Raw genomic sequence first — 14620 nt, 5'->3', positions numbered from 1 at the left:
CGTCTGGGCAAAGTTGATGTTTCCAGCCTCCCTAGTATTCTTGATAGGTTACAATTTTAAGTACTGTTCAGGAAAGAGAAACCCTTTATTATGAACTATATAGCACAACTTATTTTCTTCAAGCAAACACAGAGTATGTGCAAGTGGCTGAAATTATTGCTGTAAAAGCTAAAGTATATTTTCATCCATAGTATGAGTAGAGTCACTGACACCATGATCAGCACTTGGTACCTAAATTATACTGTTAGGTGTCTTGTCCCTTGACACAAAAGGAGCACCTCTCAGTGATGCACAGAATTTTTGGCCAGAAGGGTCTATTATGACAATTTAACTTGGTCTCCTGAACAGTGCTGGCAATGTCCATTCATCCTTTCAAGAATACCAGCAGAGGAACCAATTAATTTTGTTTGTGGCAGAAGCGACTGTTTGCAGAATGCCACCTCTCAACTACTAAGTACTTCAGCAGCGCCCTGCTCTGGGGCCAGGCCCTTCAAGTCCTTCTTTCTCTGGTGCCAAAACCAGCCTTTGGATACAAGTGATGGAACTACAGAGCCACATACAAACCTGTGAACAACAGCTGAAAATCTCTGTAGGTAATTACTGGTTCCCTGTGTGATCCAACATTTTAGTGACAGAAAATCATAGTCGACAGTGTTTTCTCTTAGCTGGCTCTAAGTATCTGCAAACTGTGATTTCCTATTCTAGTAAGAACACATATTCATGGAGCTGTAAAGCTGATAGCATCTTTTATACTGTCTCCTTTTTGTCTGTGTGATTTCAGAGGAGTTTCCAACACACCTCACCACATCTATACAAATATCCTGCCACAAATTATATTGATAATATATTATCCAGCTTGGAGATCAGATAAGAACACAGCACATTGTTTAAAGATCTGCCTTTGTATGTTATACAGCGACTGTGCCAATCTGCAGTACATTACAAAGCAAAGCCTTTGTTTATTAAGAAAAAATAACCTCCTACTGAAGATCTTGTGTACATGGGAAACTATAGGACTAAAATTAGAGCAGTTCAATAATTAAGGCTGGCAGTTTTCTTGAACAATATACTTTTTCCTGATCCCATTTTTTTTTTGCACAGGAATTTAAGACAGAGCATTTTACTTCATGTTGGGTCAGTTAAGGGCGTAAACATGGTCACTGAGAGATGCAAGGTTCAACAGTGTTCCTTGTGGTATCAGCATCCATCAGCTGTCTGTGCTTGTTTGCATGCTCAGGGCTGAGCTAATCACCAGATTTGGAACTGGGAAGCAACCCCCTTTCAGATTAGCTCAACAGACACTGCTGGGTTTTGTTTATCTTTCTCTGCAGCATAATGCGGGGTCCAGAAGCATCTGCAAATGTCACCCAGCAAATCTCCTGCTAGTCAGGAGGACTTAGAAGTGCCCTTGATCTCCCCTGTTATCCTCCTGTGACATGATTATTTTGGCATTTTGTCTTCTAACACAGCCTTGGAGTCTGTAGTGAGAAGCCTGGAAATGTACAGCATCCTGGGGTGATATGAGCTACAGAGCACATAACTGCACATCCGCGGCATGCCTCTCTGCATTTGGAGAGACATTGACAGGACAACTTGGGTGGTGCCATTCAGTCCTATGTCTTCAGTCGATCTGTGTGGTTGATCCCTTGTTCTGGAAAGACTGCCATGGAGGGAGCTCTGCAGGGAATTGTGGATGCAATCCTAGATTCACATAACTACCCCATAGCTATTGGCTATGGGTTCATTTATAGTGTAACAAGTGAAACAGAATATTTCAGGATTCATCTCTATTCATCTCTATATTCAGCCTGCATTTGATCAGACGAGCTCCACCTGCAATAACGGTACCATTTCAGGCTCCATCTCTAACTCTCAGCATCAATGTGCTGGGCTTCACTTTATGCTCTGGTTGTGAAAAATACTCTTAAAATTTAGTGCAAGAAAAATAAAGCAACTTACTGCTCTGTTTGTCTGCCAACCTCACCAAAGATCCAAGTGTAGGTTCAAGATCACCCCACTCAATTGCAGATATTTAACCAAGGCAGCTAAACATGTCTTTGCTCCTGTACAACCAACACACAACAGGAGGCTCCTCAGGGAGGCAGTCTGCTAATGTGAAGATGTGACACTTCTGGAAGAGCCTCTCTTTCCCTTCAGCAGAGGGCTAATGTGGCCAGGTTGCCTCCTCTAAGCAGGCCTTAGAGCGGAGATGAACAAACAGGGTAGACATACAGATGAGAAGAGCAGAGAGTGAAATGAAAGCTACTGCAAAGTTGACATCTGTTTTGTGCAGTGTTTTCCACACACAGATTAGAGGTGCAGGGGTTTCAGTCTGCTCACCTCTTGCTAAGAATTGCACACAGCCATCCCCTCTCTTGTGGGTTGTCAAGCCAGGCACTCCACACCATTACAGCTCACAGCACCACCTGCTCAGGGCACTTAGCAGAACGAGACTTTTTCCTGTTTAAGATCAGCCTACAGAAGCATAGCTGAGTTTTCAGAAAGTATTTTACCCACTGCCTGCTTGCAATGATACAGACAGCTTTCAACAGAAGTGAGAAGTTATTGGAGGAAAGGAATCTTTCTCTGAGAATTTCCAGTGTTAAGGCCTTCATGAAAGATGTCATTATAAGGAAATGAATTAATGCATTTGTCAGCTTCTGGGAGGTCTCAGACTGGCTTCTATTTTTATCTCCTCTTACCCTTTGAAGGAACTGAGAACTAGTATTTGTGATGCCTGACTGAGGATATTAATGTTTTAAAAAGCTGCTATTCCTTCCAGGGTGGGAAAGAGAATAACCACTTTGGGTTTTTTCACTGGTTTGGCTCTTGAAATGAAATTTTGGTGACTGTATTTCCAGTAAGATGTGTCTGCACAACCATCCAGACCTCTTTCCATCTATTTATCTGGTACTGAGTTTTAACAAATCTGAATGATGTGTGATCAGCTAGTACATGTGCAAAATACACTTACTTTTCTTTTCTTGAAGTATTTTTGCTAGGCTATGCACTACTGTTTAGTCTGAACTTACAGACAGCCCAGAGAACACAGGTTCATGTAAAATCATGAAATGTGTTTACTGAAGCTAAAAGGCTGAGTGGAGAAAAAAAAAAAGGGAATGAAAAGGATGCTTTCAGAACAGAAAAATCTCACGGGTAACTGTTATATTGGTACCAAACCTTCTGAGTGTAATGATCTGCCTGCCTGGAGCAGAAACGTTTTTATTTATAGTCAGCACAGTGAGAAATCATTAGTCCAGTTACCAGTACATCCATGCCTTGAACAAGTGTCTGCAAATATAAGAAGGCTTTTTGAAAAACCTTCACCCACTACTGCAAGACTGGATGAGACTTACCTAAAAGACTGTTGATGTTGCATTTGATGAAGCAGATGGGTCACTGCTGAGCACACACTATTTATTACCTTGCCAGAGGCTGGGTCTATTGTCAGAGCAACACTTTTGGCTTCCGTTGGCCCGAACAGCAAACGAGCAGTGTGGAAATTGAGACTGGAGATCCCATCAAAAGGAGATGGCAAAGAGCTCACTTCATAAGGTTACACTCTATGGAGCAAAGATTTCATATATATTCTCATTCACTGCATTTCAAATTTCACTCTTCACAACATGAAACCATAACCAGTCAAGTCATACGTTCACTGTCTCAGGACTGAGCATGGAGAAGAGGACAAGTCACTGCACCTCTCAGTGACCTAGCACAGAAACAGAACAGGCCTGCATTTTTCAGAACTTTTTCTTCTTGATTATTTCCCCTGCAAAATGAAAACAAGCAATTTAAAGGCAAATTTAAATTAGCATATTAAGGACAGTTTATTATTTATGAGATGGAAATCAGGATCTTGGATGACTGAACTCATTAAAGACTCTTTGGAACAGGTCCCATGTATTTCTTCCATGGTACCCGCACAACAAATAATTCACACAGTAATTAATGCCATGTCTTCCCAAACAATACAAGCTTCCGACAGGAACTGTGCAAATAGGAAATGCAAGAAACTGCACTAAAATAGCAATAAGCTTAAAATACATACCAGCAAACCCAGGAAGTTTTGTGTTAGGGCAATAGAGATGCTTTAGCTGAACTTACTGGGCCAAAGACATCCCTGAATTAGCTCACAAAAGGTCAGTGGAGCTCACAAGGATGGAATTTGGCCAGCCAGGCCTCTGCACTGGCACAGCTTTTGTCTGAGCTTGCATCAGGGGCTTACAACAGACAGCACTCTGTTGTCCTGCCACACAGACTACACAGCATAGCACAAGAGAAACAAGTCTATTTTCCTCCCTAGCTGTTTGCACTGCAGTGAATAAATACTTTTGTGACTAGCTGTAAAAAGTCCCTACAGGCATAGCTACACTCCGCAACAGAGCGCAGCACTGGGATCCCCATCCCGGGCCAGCTGAGGAAGCGGCAGCAGCGCAGCTGTGTCAGCACAGTGCCGTGCCCGGACCAGCCCTCTCAGGAGCGCGGAAGGTGATGAGCTCAGGCAGGCTGCCACATTTTCAGCGCCTAAGAGCCCTGCATGGCGAGCCTCGCCGATGCACCGGCCTCTCAGTGGCTCCCCTTGTGCTGCAGTGCCACTTCGGAAACGCGGGAAAGAGCTGGGCGGGTCCTGCAATAAGGAATTGCTTGCTTCCAGCTGCTCTTTGCTGCCGGTGGAGGGCTGGCGGCCTCACCACTGCGCTGTGGTGCTGCATTTCAGGGGCAAGCAAAACAAACCAGATGATAGCCACTTGCCATCACTCCCCAGGTAAAGGGGCCTGCGGGGGGTGGGCAGGGATGCTGTGTTCTCAGCAAATCAGATATTTGTTCCCTTCCAGGGGGTACTTAATCACTCAGCACCTCTGTGAAACACTGGTCATGTCTTCTAAGAGGAATTCAAGCACAGAGAAACTAAATCTTCCCAAGGAAATCTATGTCAAAAGAGAAAATTGAAGCTAGATCTACAGATTCTCACATTTATCATCCTAAAATACAATTTATTCTTTCTTTCTAACCAATAAAGCCATGTTATGGGCCATGATTTTTCCCTGTCCATACATTTAAGTTTCACATCACAGCCATGACCACAGTGAGAAAGAGTCAGCAAGTTACCGACATTAGCAGGACACCAGTGGGAAGTACTCCACACTTTCTGCCTGACAAAGCAAGAGTAAGGACAGAAGCTAGAAAGGATGAAGCATGATGGAGGGACATCACTGTTGAGATCCCTGGAACAAGTTTGCCAAGAAAAGGACCTCACCTTTTGACTGGAAATCCCAGTCAGGCAAGCCAGGGACAAACATTCACGAGAGAGCTATCTCTCTCACAATCCACCTTACTGAACCATGGGATTTCCATCATGTCTCCTTGGAAAACAAGAAGGGACATGAAAAATACAGGACTAATTGGTTCCTCTTTCTGCAACCTCAACAAGCAGCTTCATAAATTCAATTCACTAAGTCGGATGGGATTTTCCTGCCCTCCTTCCTACCAGGCACAGGCACCTGGACATAACTCAGCCTCATGTACATCCAGTGAGGAGGATCTGGTTCAGCTCTGCACAGCAACATCCCTATCTCTTTTTACTTTGCTCTCTCTAAAGGAGAGCTCTCAAAAAAGTCAAATTGGTTTTAAGTTGTTTTTAAAGGGAAAAAGGGAAACAGCAGAAGTTGAAAATGTGCAGCAAACAAAACAGCTGTACTGTGAAAAAAAGCTCTGAAAAAACATACTTTACAATGGTAATTATGACAGATAAACTATGAGTGTCATCAGTGTGATGGTACAAAGCACACAATAATGTTTCCTACTCAAATATTTGCAGACATCTCCGATTTTTTATTTTAATGAAATCTCATCTAACTATTAAATTGACTTTAAGAACCATCCTGAGGCTCACAAGAGCTTTCACTGTCAGAAGCTCTGTCAGATATTTGAACTGCAATTTGCCCCCAATGGTTCCCAGCTTGTGCCAGAGAAATGCTGTAAACATATCCTCTTAGGAGATGACGAGTCTGAAAAATCACTGCCTGCAAAGACAATGTCTCTGAGAGAAGTTGAGGACCTCTCTGGCTGTACAGTTGCCACAGGAATTGTAAGGATCCCCACACCCTGACAAAAACTTTTGCTGCAGGTTTTCTGTGCTTCTCAAACACATCCAGGCAACTGCTCTGTTGTGTGATTAAGCTGTTCTCTTTGGCTGGCTAAGCACCTGGAATCCTCTCCTCATTCACTACATATGTGCATGACAAGTATGGGCTGCAACCATGAAGCCAAAGTAAATAAATCAAATCCTTCTGAGGACTTTTGAGAGCTTCACAGCTATTGGATGGGAAGTAACACAGTTTAAACAATGATACATTAATTAATTATAAATGACAGCATGTGAAGCCATGGAATTTCTGTTAATACCAAATGACTTTATGATGGTTTATATAAAATGAGAAACTGATAGAAAAGCCTCCATCTGCTAATAACACCCAGATATTTAAGGAAATTGGCTTTAAATGTTGCTGGGCATTATACAAAGGATATTCAATGAGCTGAATCCTGAGGTTGACCCCTCACTATTGTTTTGTTTTAAGCAAAAATGTCTATTTGCTTTAATAAGAACCTTTTTAAAATAAAGGAAATCACCTCAGATGCAACCCTTATGGACATGTGTCACTGTCATGTTCAATATAGTTGTCTGAGCTCCTGTATTTGTGACATCCTGCTTCCTGTTGGCTCTCACAGTATATGCCAGATTTTTCCATGTTTCCCTTAGGTGTCTACTTGGACTGAGTTTCACTGCATGTAAGAAAGACGATGATGACTGCTCAGTACAGAAGGAGAAGCTGTGTTTTGCCACAGTCCCATTAATCCCTGAAGAAATCTGGAATCAGAAGACAACCTGGCACGGGTTGTATTTCTAAGCTGGCTGTGAAAGCCACATGCATCTCAAAGGCCAATCATTTCCCCCACCAATCCTGTGTGCCGCCCCTGCTGACTTGGCAGAAGTACTCTGCCATAAGCCCCAACTCTCACCACTCTGAAAAAGTAAAATACTAAGGACAACAATGAAATCATTAAAAAAGACAGGAAACAGATGGATGTTTGCCAAATGGAGAAGGGCCACATGACTAGGCAAAGAATGTTTATTTTAGCACTCCCAAAGTCTGCTAAAGATAGTAGAGAGTGAAAATAAACGTGAGAGCTATCACACTGAAGTAAGAGGAGTTCACAAGCATCTTTAGGGTAGCAACAAGGGAGGAATTTTGGAGCTGTATGTCTGAGTAGGTTCTGTACCAGCTGCTCTGACCACCCAAACAATGGGGCACTTTGTGGACAGGAGGGTACACACCGAGAAGTGGGGCGAAAGCACAGTATCCTTCATTTTGATGGATAACAAAATGCCTATGCCAATAATACTATTGCAACTGTTCCTAGACTGCTCCATACATCACTAGATATGGGTCAGCACAAAATTAAGGATCATGAAGTAGAATCTGGACACAGGAAACAGCAAAGTTCCCTGTAAGACACTGCACAATATACTGAAACATATGCAAACAGCAATTTCTGAACAGATTTAGCTTTCTTAATTTGACCTTATTCCTTTTCAAAACTGTTTCTAGATTCTTCAAGAGAGAAACCTAAATATATTGCAAAAACTTCAAATGCTTTGCTCATGTATTTTACAAATTTTCATTTTTTTCTGAACTTAAGAAGAGAGTTATCGAAGGCTGCCAAGCTAATTCCTGAATTTGTTCATGTTTATTGCCCTTTCACAAGTGGCTGACTCAACAGACAACTGAGAAAAGACTAAATAAGTTTTCTCTGGGTGGCATTTTAAGCTGGAGTATTTTAAGAACTGCTATTATGTTGCAGCTGAATATTCCAGCAGACTGTCTGACTCCTTTCTGAATCAGAGTGCCACTACACTAAATATTTGCACAAATTCCAAGCATCGCCCTGTACATTCTGCACAGAGAAGAGCAATTTTATATCCAGGTAAGCAGTGGCTCTTTACACTAGCATTTGATCTCTAAAAAACGCAATTTTTAGAACAACACCAGAATAGACAGATTTAATTGTGAATCTAGCAAAATCCATGCTTTCTCAAGATTTTTTTTTTAAGTGTCATATGTCTCAATCCATAAACAGACATACAACTGTATAGATAGATCTCTTTGTGTAGAGAGATCAATAAATCTGAAATTGTACAGGAATTAAGGGCAAAAAAATACATTTCAAAGCCTTCAAAAGATAGATTTGAATCAAAGTTGCTGAGTTGCTGCTAATGATACCAATTGTCCGGGTTGGAATTTTTTGAGACAGAAAGTTGGTACTTCAAACATACAAACAAGGTCAGTGAAAGACTTCACTGAATCAGCAAAAATTCCTCAGTCTTCCAGTCTTTTAGAAAAAAAACCCAGAAGATTTAAAATCTATTTGTAAGAAAGGAGGACTGAGAAGAAGCAGAGCTATTTTAAAAAGATTATTAAATATAACTAATGTAGATCTGAATATGTACCTGTGGTATTTGGGGTGGTAACAGGTCATGAAACTTGGCTCCATAACCCTACTTCCACAGCATGACTGTTTTCTAAATCACCCTTCGGTGATATGCAATCTAAAGAAGTCTTATCACAACTCTTATCCTTTAAATGGTGGTTAGTAGAAACTAAGACTGCTGGAAAGAAAACCACCTTTTTTTTTCCTAACTGGCAACTCAAAACAAAAATGTTGTTTTCTGTTTATTTTGAAGAGAAATATACTCTCATGACCAGAGGACTGACTTAAAAACACACCAACTGGAACAAACTTAAAATTCCTTACTCCTTTCTATTTAAATAATTGTTTTGTCACTAGCTTGCTGACTGATCTTTCACAGCTTATTAACATCTATAGTTTACACAAGTATTCAGTACTTTTTATTCATATTGTCTGTGCAGAAGAGAATACAGGAATCATCTGACTTTCAGGGCCATGAAACTGAAAACTTCAGAGTGCAAAGACTCAGCATCTTAAAACAAGAATATGGTTCCTCCATAATTCACCCTCTAACTCCAGCTGCAGTTACCACACAGAAAGATGCATCTTCCTCTACAAAGATTGGAAGTTTCAAATATAAGAGAATAGAAATCATGGACTAAACCTCATAGTCACAGTAATGTCCGTCTATAAAATAGGCAAGATGCCGATCCATTGTCTTTCTGGGCAACCTTTGACCACTGTGAAATCTCTGTCAATTTCAGTGTAAGTCTTTCTTCTGCCATTTCTCCTTTATGGAGAATGTCTACTAAACTGTCAGGCCCTCCTGATGTGGGAACTGGTTGGAGGAAAAGGAAACACAAGGAAAGCAGGTGACAGATGGCAGGACATGAATGCAGTAATGAAATGGACTGGCCTTTTGTCTTGTTTGCTGCAATGCCAGTACAATGCCACACGTGAACACTGGCAGCCTTGATGGCAGGGGACTTGCAGCTCTCAGACTCATATGCTTAAGCACTATTAAGAATAGTGGCAGTGGAGGAACTGAGAACTCATTCATGTAATTCTTAAGTCCTGATCACAACACAGAAGTCAGACTTCTTAACTCTCTTCTCAGATGCAACAGCTAATGAAAGGTGTCCTTTAAATAATAATCAAGGGACCTGACCAACAGTGAAGAGTTGGATTCTTTGACCACCTCCTGTTGGTTTCTACTTTTCTAAAAAATTGTCAATTGATAGCTGAAGGAAAGTGGAAAAAAGGAGGAAATAACCAGAAAGAGAGAGGGGACTGGTCTTTCTTTCAGTTACTTTCCTGCTGGTAACTGGTGAGGGGTGTACTGTAATTTTAACCCAACACCCTCAGTTTAGGACACATTGTTTTAGAGTCAACTTACTAATTGAAGAAAACAACAAACACAATTTTCTTTCTATCTCAGCAAGTGTTTGTTGTGCCTGTGGCAAGGAGACTGGTGTAAGGGAAGGACAGCCAGAGAGGGAAGGACACTCTCTTTGCCAGGCAGGAGACTGAGGAGTCAAATTCTTCACAGGTGTGTTCACTTCAACTTCCACTTCACAGGCAGACAGGAGAGAAAATATGAGTTTATCAATGCCTATCCAAGATAGTGTGGAGAGACTTTTCAGCATACAGCCCTTGACACAGACCCCCATATTTCTCTTGGAGCGGGAACAGGCTGTAACTATCAATAGGACAAGAGAACGTAGTCTTAAGCTGCACCAACGGAGGTTTAGACAGACATTATGAAGAATTCCTTCACATAGAGGGTGATTAGATACTGGGATGGGCTGCCCAGGGAGGTGATGGAATCACCGTCCCTGGAGGTGTTTAAGGCAAGACTGGACGTGGCACTCAGTGCCACGGTCTGGTTAACACAGTGGTGGTCGGTCAAAAATTGGACTTAATGATCTCAGCGGTCTTTTCCAACCCAATTGATTCGGTGATTCTGTGAAGGTGCAAACAGTTTAAGGTCCCTCAATGCCTCCACAAACACCACTCCTGCTGCCTGAGCACAGGGCCCATCTCGCTCCCACTCCTGTCTCTTGAGAACTACAGTGTGGAACACACGACCACAGTATTCAGAGCCGAGGGCAGGGACACGACGGCTGCGGCCACGACACACCGGGCACTTGTGAGCAGACACCAGGGAGCACCCGGTTTTCACGGGCTACGACCCAGCCGCCAGGGCAGGCGGCAACGCGGTAGCTGGAGGCACACCGGAGCTGCTAGAGGCACAGCCCCTGCTCGCGGGACCCGGGGCCGAGTACCCCTCAGGGCCCCTGGGCCGGAGTTCCCCAGCGCTGCGGGCTGCGAGGCCGCGGCTCCCGGGACGCGCCGCACGGGCAGCGGTGCTGCGGCGCGACTCTCGCGAGAGAGCCGCCCGCGTCGGCTAGACCCCGCACCCAGAGGAGCCTCTCGCGAGAGCCGGGTCCGCGGGCCGGAATGGATGCGCTCTTCGCGCTGGAGCTGCTGGTGGAGGCGGTACGGGTGGCGGAGCCGGGACCCGCGGAGCTCCCGGGACCCGCGGAGCTCCCGACCGTGGCGCTGCGCCTCTTGGACTTCCCCACCCTCGTGCTGCGCCCCGCCGCCACCGCGCCGCCCCTGCGGCCGGGGCAGCCCTTCCCCTTCGGCCGCGGCAAGCGCTGCCTGTTCCGCTGGCGCCCGCACTCGCTTTTCGCCGCGCTCCGCCGCCGCCCGCTCCGCGCTCTGCTCCTGGCGCTGCCCGCTGGGCTCGCCCCGGGTCCTCCCCGCCTCCTCGGCAGCTGCGCCGTGTCCCTGGCCCCCGCCGCCGCCGAGCTGCTGCAGCGGCCCGGGGCGCCCTCCTCCTGCGGCCGCCGCGGCCGCTTCGTGCTGCGGGACACCGCGGGCCGCCCCGTCGGAGAGCTGGTCTTGGGCTACCGCCTCACCAGCCTGGAGGCCGGTGAGGCGAATCCCGCCAGCCCCCGCGCTGCCACACCGCCTGCCACCACCCCTGAACCGCGAGACGAGGAGGAGGAGCAGGAGGAGGAGAAGGAGAAGGAGGAAGAAGAGGAGGAGGGTGAGGAGCTGGAAGGCAACGTCTTTTGCCCTCCGCTGCTCTATTACAGCCGTGAGCCGGCTGAGCCCCAGCGGCCGCCAGCAGCAATGGAGCAATGGGAGTATGTCGAGCCCCAGAGACTGCAGGAACGGGACAAGGGCCACAGCCCACCACGTCCCAGTGCTGGGCCCTCGCTGCTGCACCCCGCCAGCCCTCGACAGCCCCACAACGCCCTGGTGCAGCTGCCGCTACTCAGTGCCTTGCTGGCGGAGCTGTCGGTGCTCACCCGCAGCGCTGAGCCTGCTGCTGCTGCTGTCCACCCCCATCTTGCCTGGCTCTACCAGGCCCCGGGGAGTGGGGACATGGCCTCACGGTCCCCCAGTTGCTCTGCTGCCGTCACGCCTGCAGAGACACCTGTGGGGCCTGGCAGGAGCAGTGAAGCCACAACCCCTCAAGTCACACAAGGCTGTCAGGAGGCCAGCGCACCAGGGTCTTGTGGGGTTGGGAGACGACCCAAGAAAGCTGTGCCCCAGGGACAGCCAGCCTCCGAAAGGAACTGCAAAACTAAGGAGAACAGACCTCCCAGAAAGAAACTGTTGTATGGGCTGACAAATACACTGAGGCTACGGCTGCAGCAGACCAACCCTGATAAGCTGATAATTCATGAAAGGAGAGAGCAATACAGGAAAAAGCAAATAGAGATGCTGAAGGAGAGAAGCCCCTTACCCAAGAGAAAGCTGGTCAGAAACACTGAAGAACAGCATGTGTCTTGCAGGCATTGTAGCATGGGAGGCAGTTCAAAGAAGAATAATCAGTTGGATAAAATTGTTCAGACTTCATTGGAAAACAGTGCTCTCTCAAAGACCATTTCTGTGACAGGAGATGTCTCCCCTGGCTTGCAGAAACAGGCTATCACAAGTCTATCAAGGAACAATTCAATTGCAAGCAAGGAATGTCCATACAAAGTAACTGCAGCCCCCTTACTGGAGGAAACTCTGTTAAAATCTGCTCTTGAGGAAAAGTATTCAAAAGCTCAACTCCCAGCAGCGTTCCCATCAGATGCTAATGCAAAAGGAAGTAACGACGATGGAATACACTTAATCCATCATAAAACCATGGAGCACGATGATGTGTCTGTTGTAAGCGGTCATAAACTAAGCCCCAGCAGGAGTGTTGAAAACAACTCTGAATTCATATACTCAGATGACTTTGTTGCTAGTCTAGAGAACACAGTTTATTCAGAAAATTTCACCAATGATGAGTGTACAGGCAGAGACTCGAAAGTTCTTGACAGCAGTCCTGAACCTCTGTGGCTTGAAAGCCCAAAGCGAGATAGGTCAGATACAGAGCCAAAATCCAGCAGGTCCAGAATTTCAAAGACAAGTCAAAGAGCTCAAAGTACTTCAGATCTTGGGCCAGTTCCTTCAGCTTCATCTCCAATCCAGTCTTTGAGGAGAAACTGCGACTTTAAAACCAGCAAGGGAACTAGTGCTGAATCTGCTGATTCACTTAACCTTGCCGAGATGGAGGCATCATTATTAGATGAAGAGCAGAAAGCCCAACAGATAAGTAAGAAAGAGAACAGGCATGATCGACATATTAAAGAAATATCTACACTGAGAAGCAAACAGGTTAAATCTGATACTGATCTGGTTATAGGAAAGGGGCAGATCTCTGCAGGACAAAAGCAGTCAGTGACTCAAGTTAGCTCTTACTTGCCATCTGACATGTCTGATCTTGAACTTAGTGTCCTGGAAAACAGTATGTCAGACAAAGAAGATGATTTTCTGGAAAAACTACATGGTCCTAATCAGTACAAAGACATCAGTGAACTTGTAATAAACAAGCTCCCAGGATACACAATGTAATTATAAGTTTTTACTGTCTGGATTAAGATAAAATATTTAAACTTTGTTAATCCTGTTACATTTAGCTGCACTATATGCTAGTTAATTTAAGATTTTATCATGCACATTTATTACATCAATGAATTTAGTTACGAGATTTTTTTAAAATAAACTACTATTTGAATCTCTAACACTTGGTGTCTACAGCGTGATTTCAGTGTCAGTATCTTAACCCAAAAGTAATCCAAACAGCACATGAAACATAACTTACTGTCAAAGCAGAAATGAAGACAGAAGCAGCAAAAACAGTCAGCACCCACAAAAGTTGTCCAGGGTAGAAGTAATAACATGCTACCAAAGCAGCCAAGTATAAAATTCATTGCTAACCGAACATAAGGTTTTATTTCTCCTGAAAATTTCCAAGTTTCCTTTTCATTACAAATAGTTACTTAAAACATACAGTCACAGCGAGCAGCAACACAGAATTTTATCAGCCAATCTGTATAATGATGTGTTTGTTTGCCTGTTCCCTCACTAAATACAGTGACCAGAACTAGATAAGCCCTTCTAGAGTTCCTTAGGTTGAAGTTCCTCATTTAAGTCAGATTTTCACAATTTATTATAGAATAGCGTAAGAATTATTGGTCAGTAAGAGTAAATTTATATAATCTGGGAAAGCTTTAAGAAGTGGATGGAAGTTACTTGACCTTGAAGACTAAGGGGTGCAAGGAGTAGGGGAAGAGCCCAGTAAATCTTCAACGCTTCACAACTCCCTGATTGCATTCTCTGACTCTGGGGAAAGAGGTGGGGTCAGCACCCACAGTCCAGAAACTTGGAATAAACGAGCATATTATGTCATGATGTAAAGGTGCAAGGTAATGAGAAATTTGCCATGTCTCCTTTGCCATTAAGATAACTGAACTGATGTTTGCTTTTGATTTCAGGTTTGCTTTTTATGGCTTCCAGTTTGATCACTGAACTTAATGTCCTCTGTTTAACTACGGAGATTTTTCTAGAGTCCATATCCCTATGAAAAATTTTAGAAATGTTTTTTTGACTTGAATTCCTGCCTTAGTTTTTAGTCTCATGTACCCTCTCCCCCCCCCCCCCCGCCCCTTTCTCTTCTCTTTGAGTAGTTCATCTCCTGTGTCAGCTTTACATTCCTAACTATGAATTAGGACAGTTACCCTCAGGGTTAAATGATAAGTTTATTGACTCCCCTTTTCTTTATAATTTACAATCGGACTTTTTTCCACAACTTTTTACT

General features: G+C 44.5%; 1 protein-coding gene across 1 annotated transcript; it reads left to right on the top strand.

Annotated features, from left to right (window-relative positions):
* The first annotated feature begins 10912 nt into the window (after positions 1 to 10912).
* On the top strand, positions 10913 to 13544 carry MAP10 (microtubule associated protein 10). Its single transcript, XM_048299630.1, has one exon. The coding sequence runs from the start codon at positions 10933 to 10935 to the stop codon at positions 13372 to 13374; it is 2442 nt and encodes an 813-aa protein (XP_048155587.1). The 5' UTR covers positions 10913 to 10932; the 3' UTR covers positions 13375 to 13544.
* Positions 13545 to 14620: the final 1076 nt, after the last annotated feature.

The sequence above is a fragment of the Corvus hawaiiensis genome, chromosome 3 (genome assembly GCF_020740725.1).
Source record: "Corvus hawaiiensis isolate bCorHaw1 chromosome 3, bCorHaw1.pri.cur, whole genome shotgun sequence".
Taxonomy (NCBI): domain Eukaryota; kingdom Metazoa; phylum Chordata; class Aves; order Passeriformes; family Corvidae; genus Corvus; species Corvus hawaiiensis.
The sequence above is the reverse complement of the archived record's forward strand: the minus strand, read 5'-3'. Positions and strand labels throughout refer to the sequence as shown.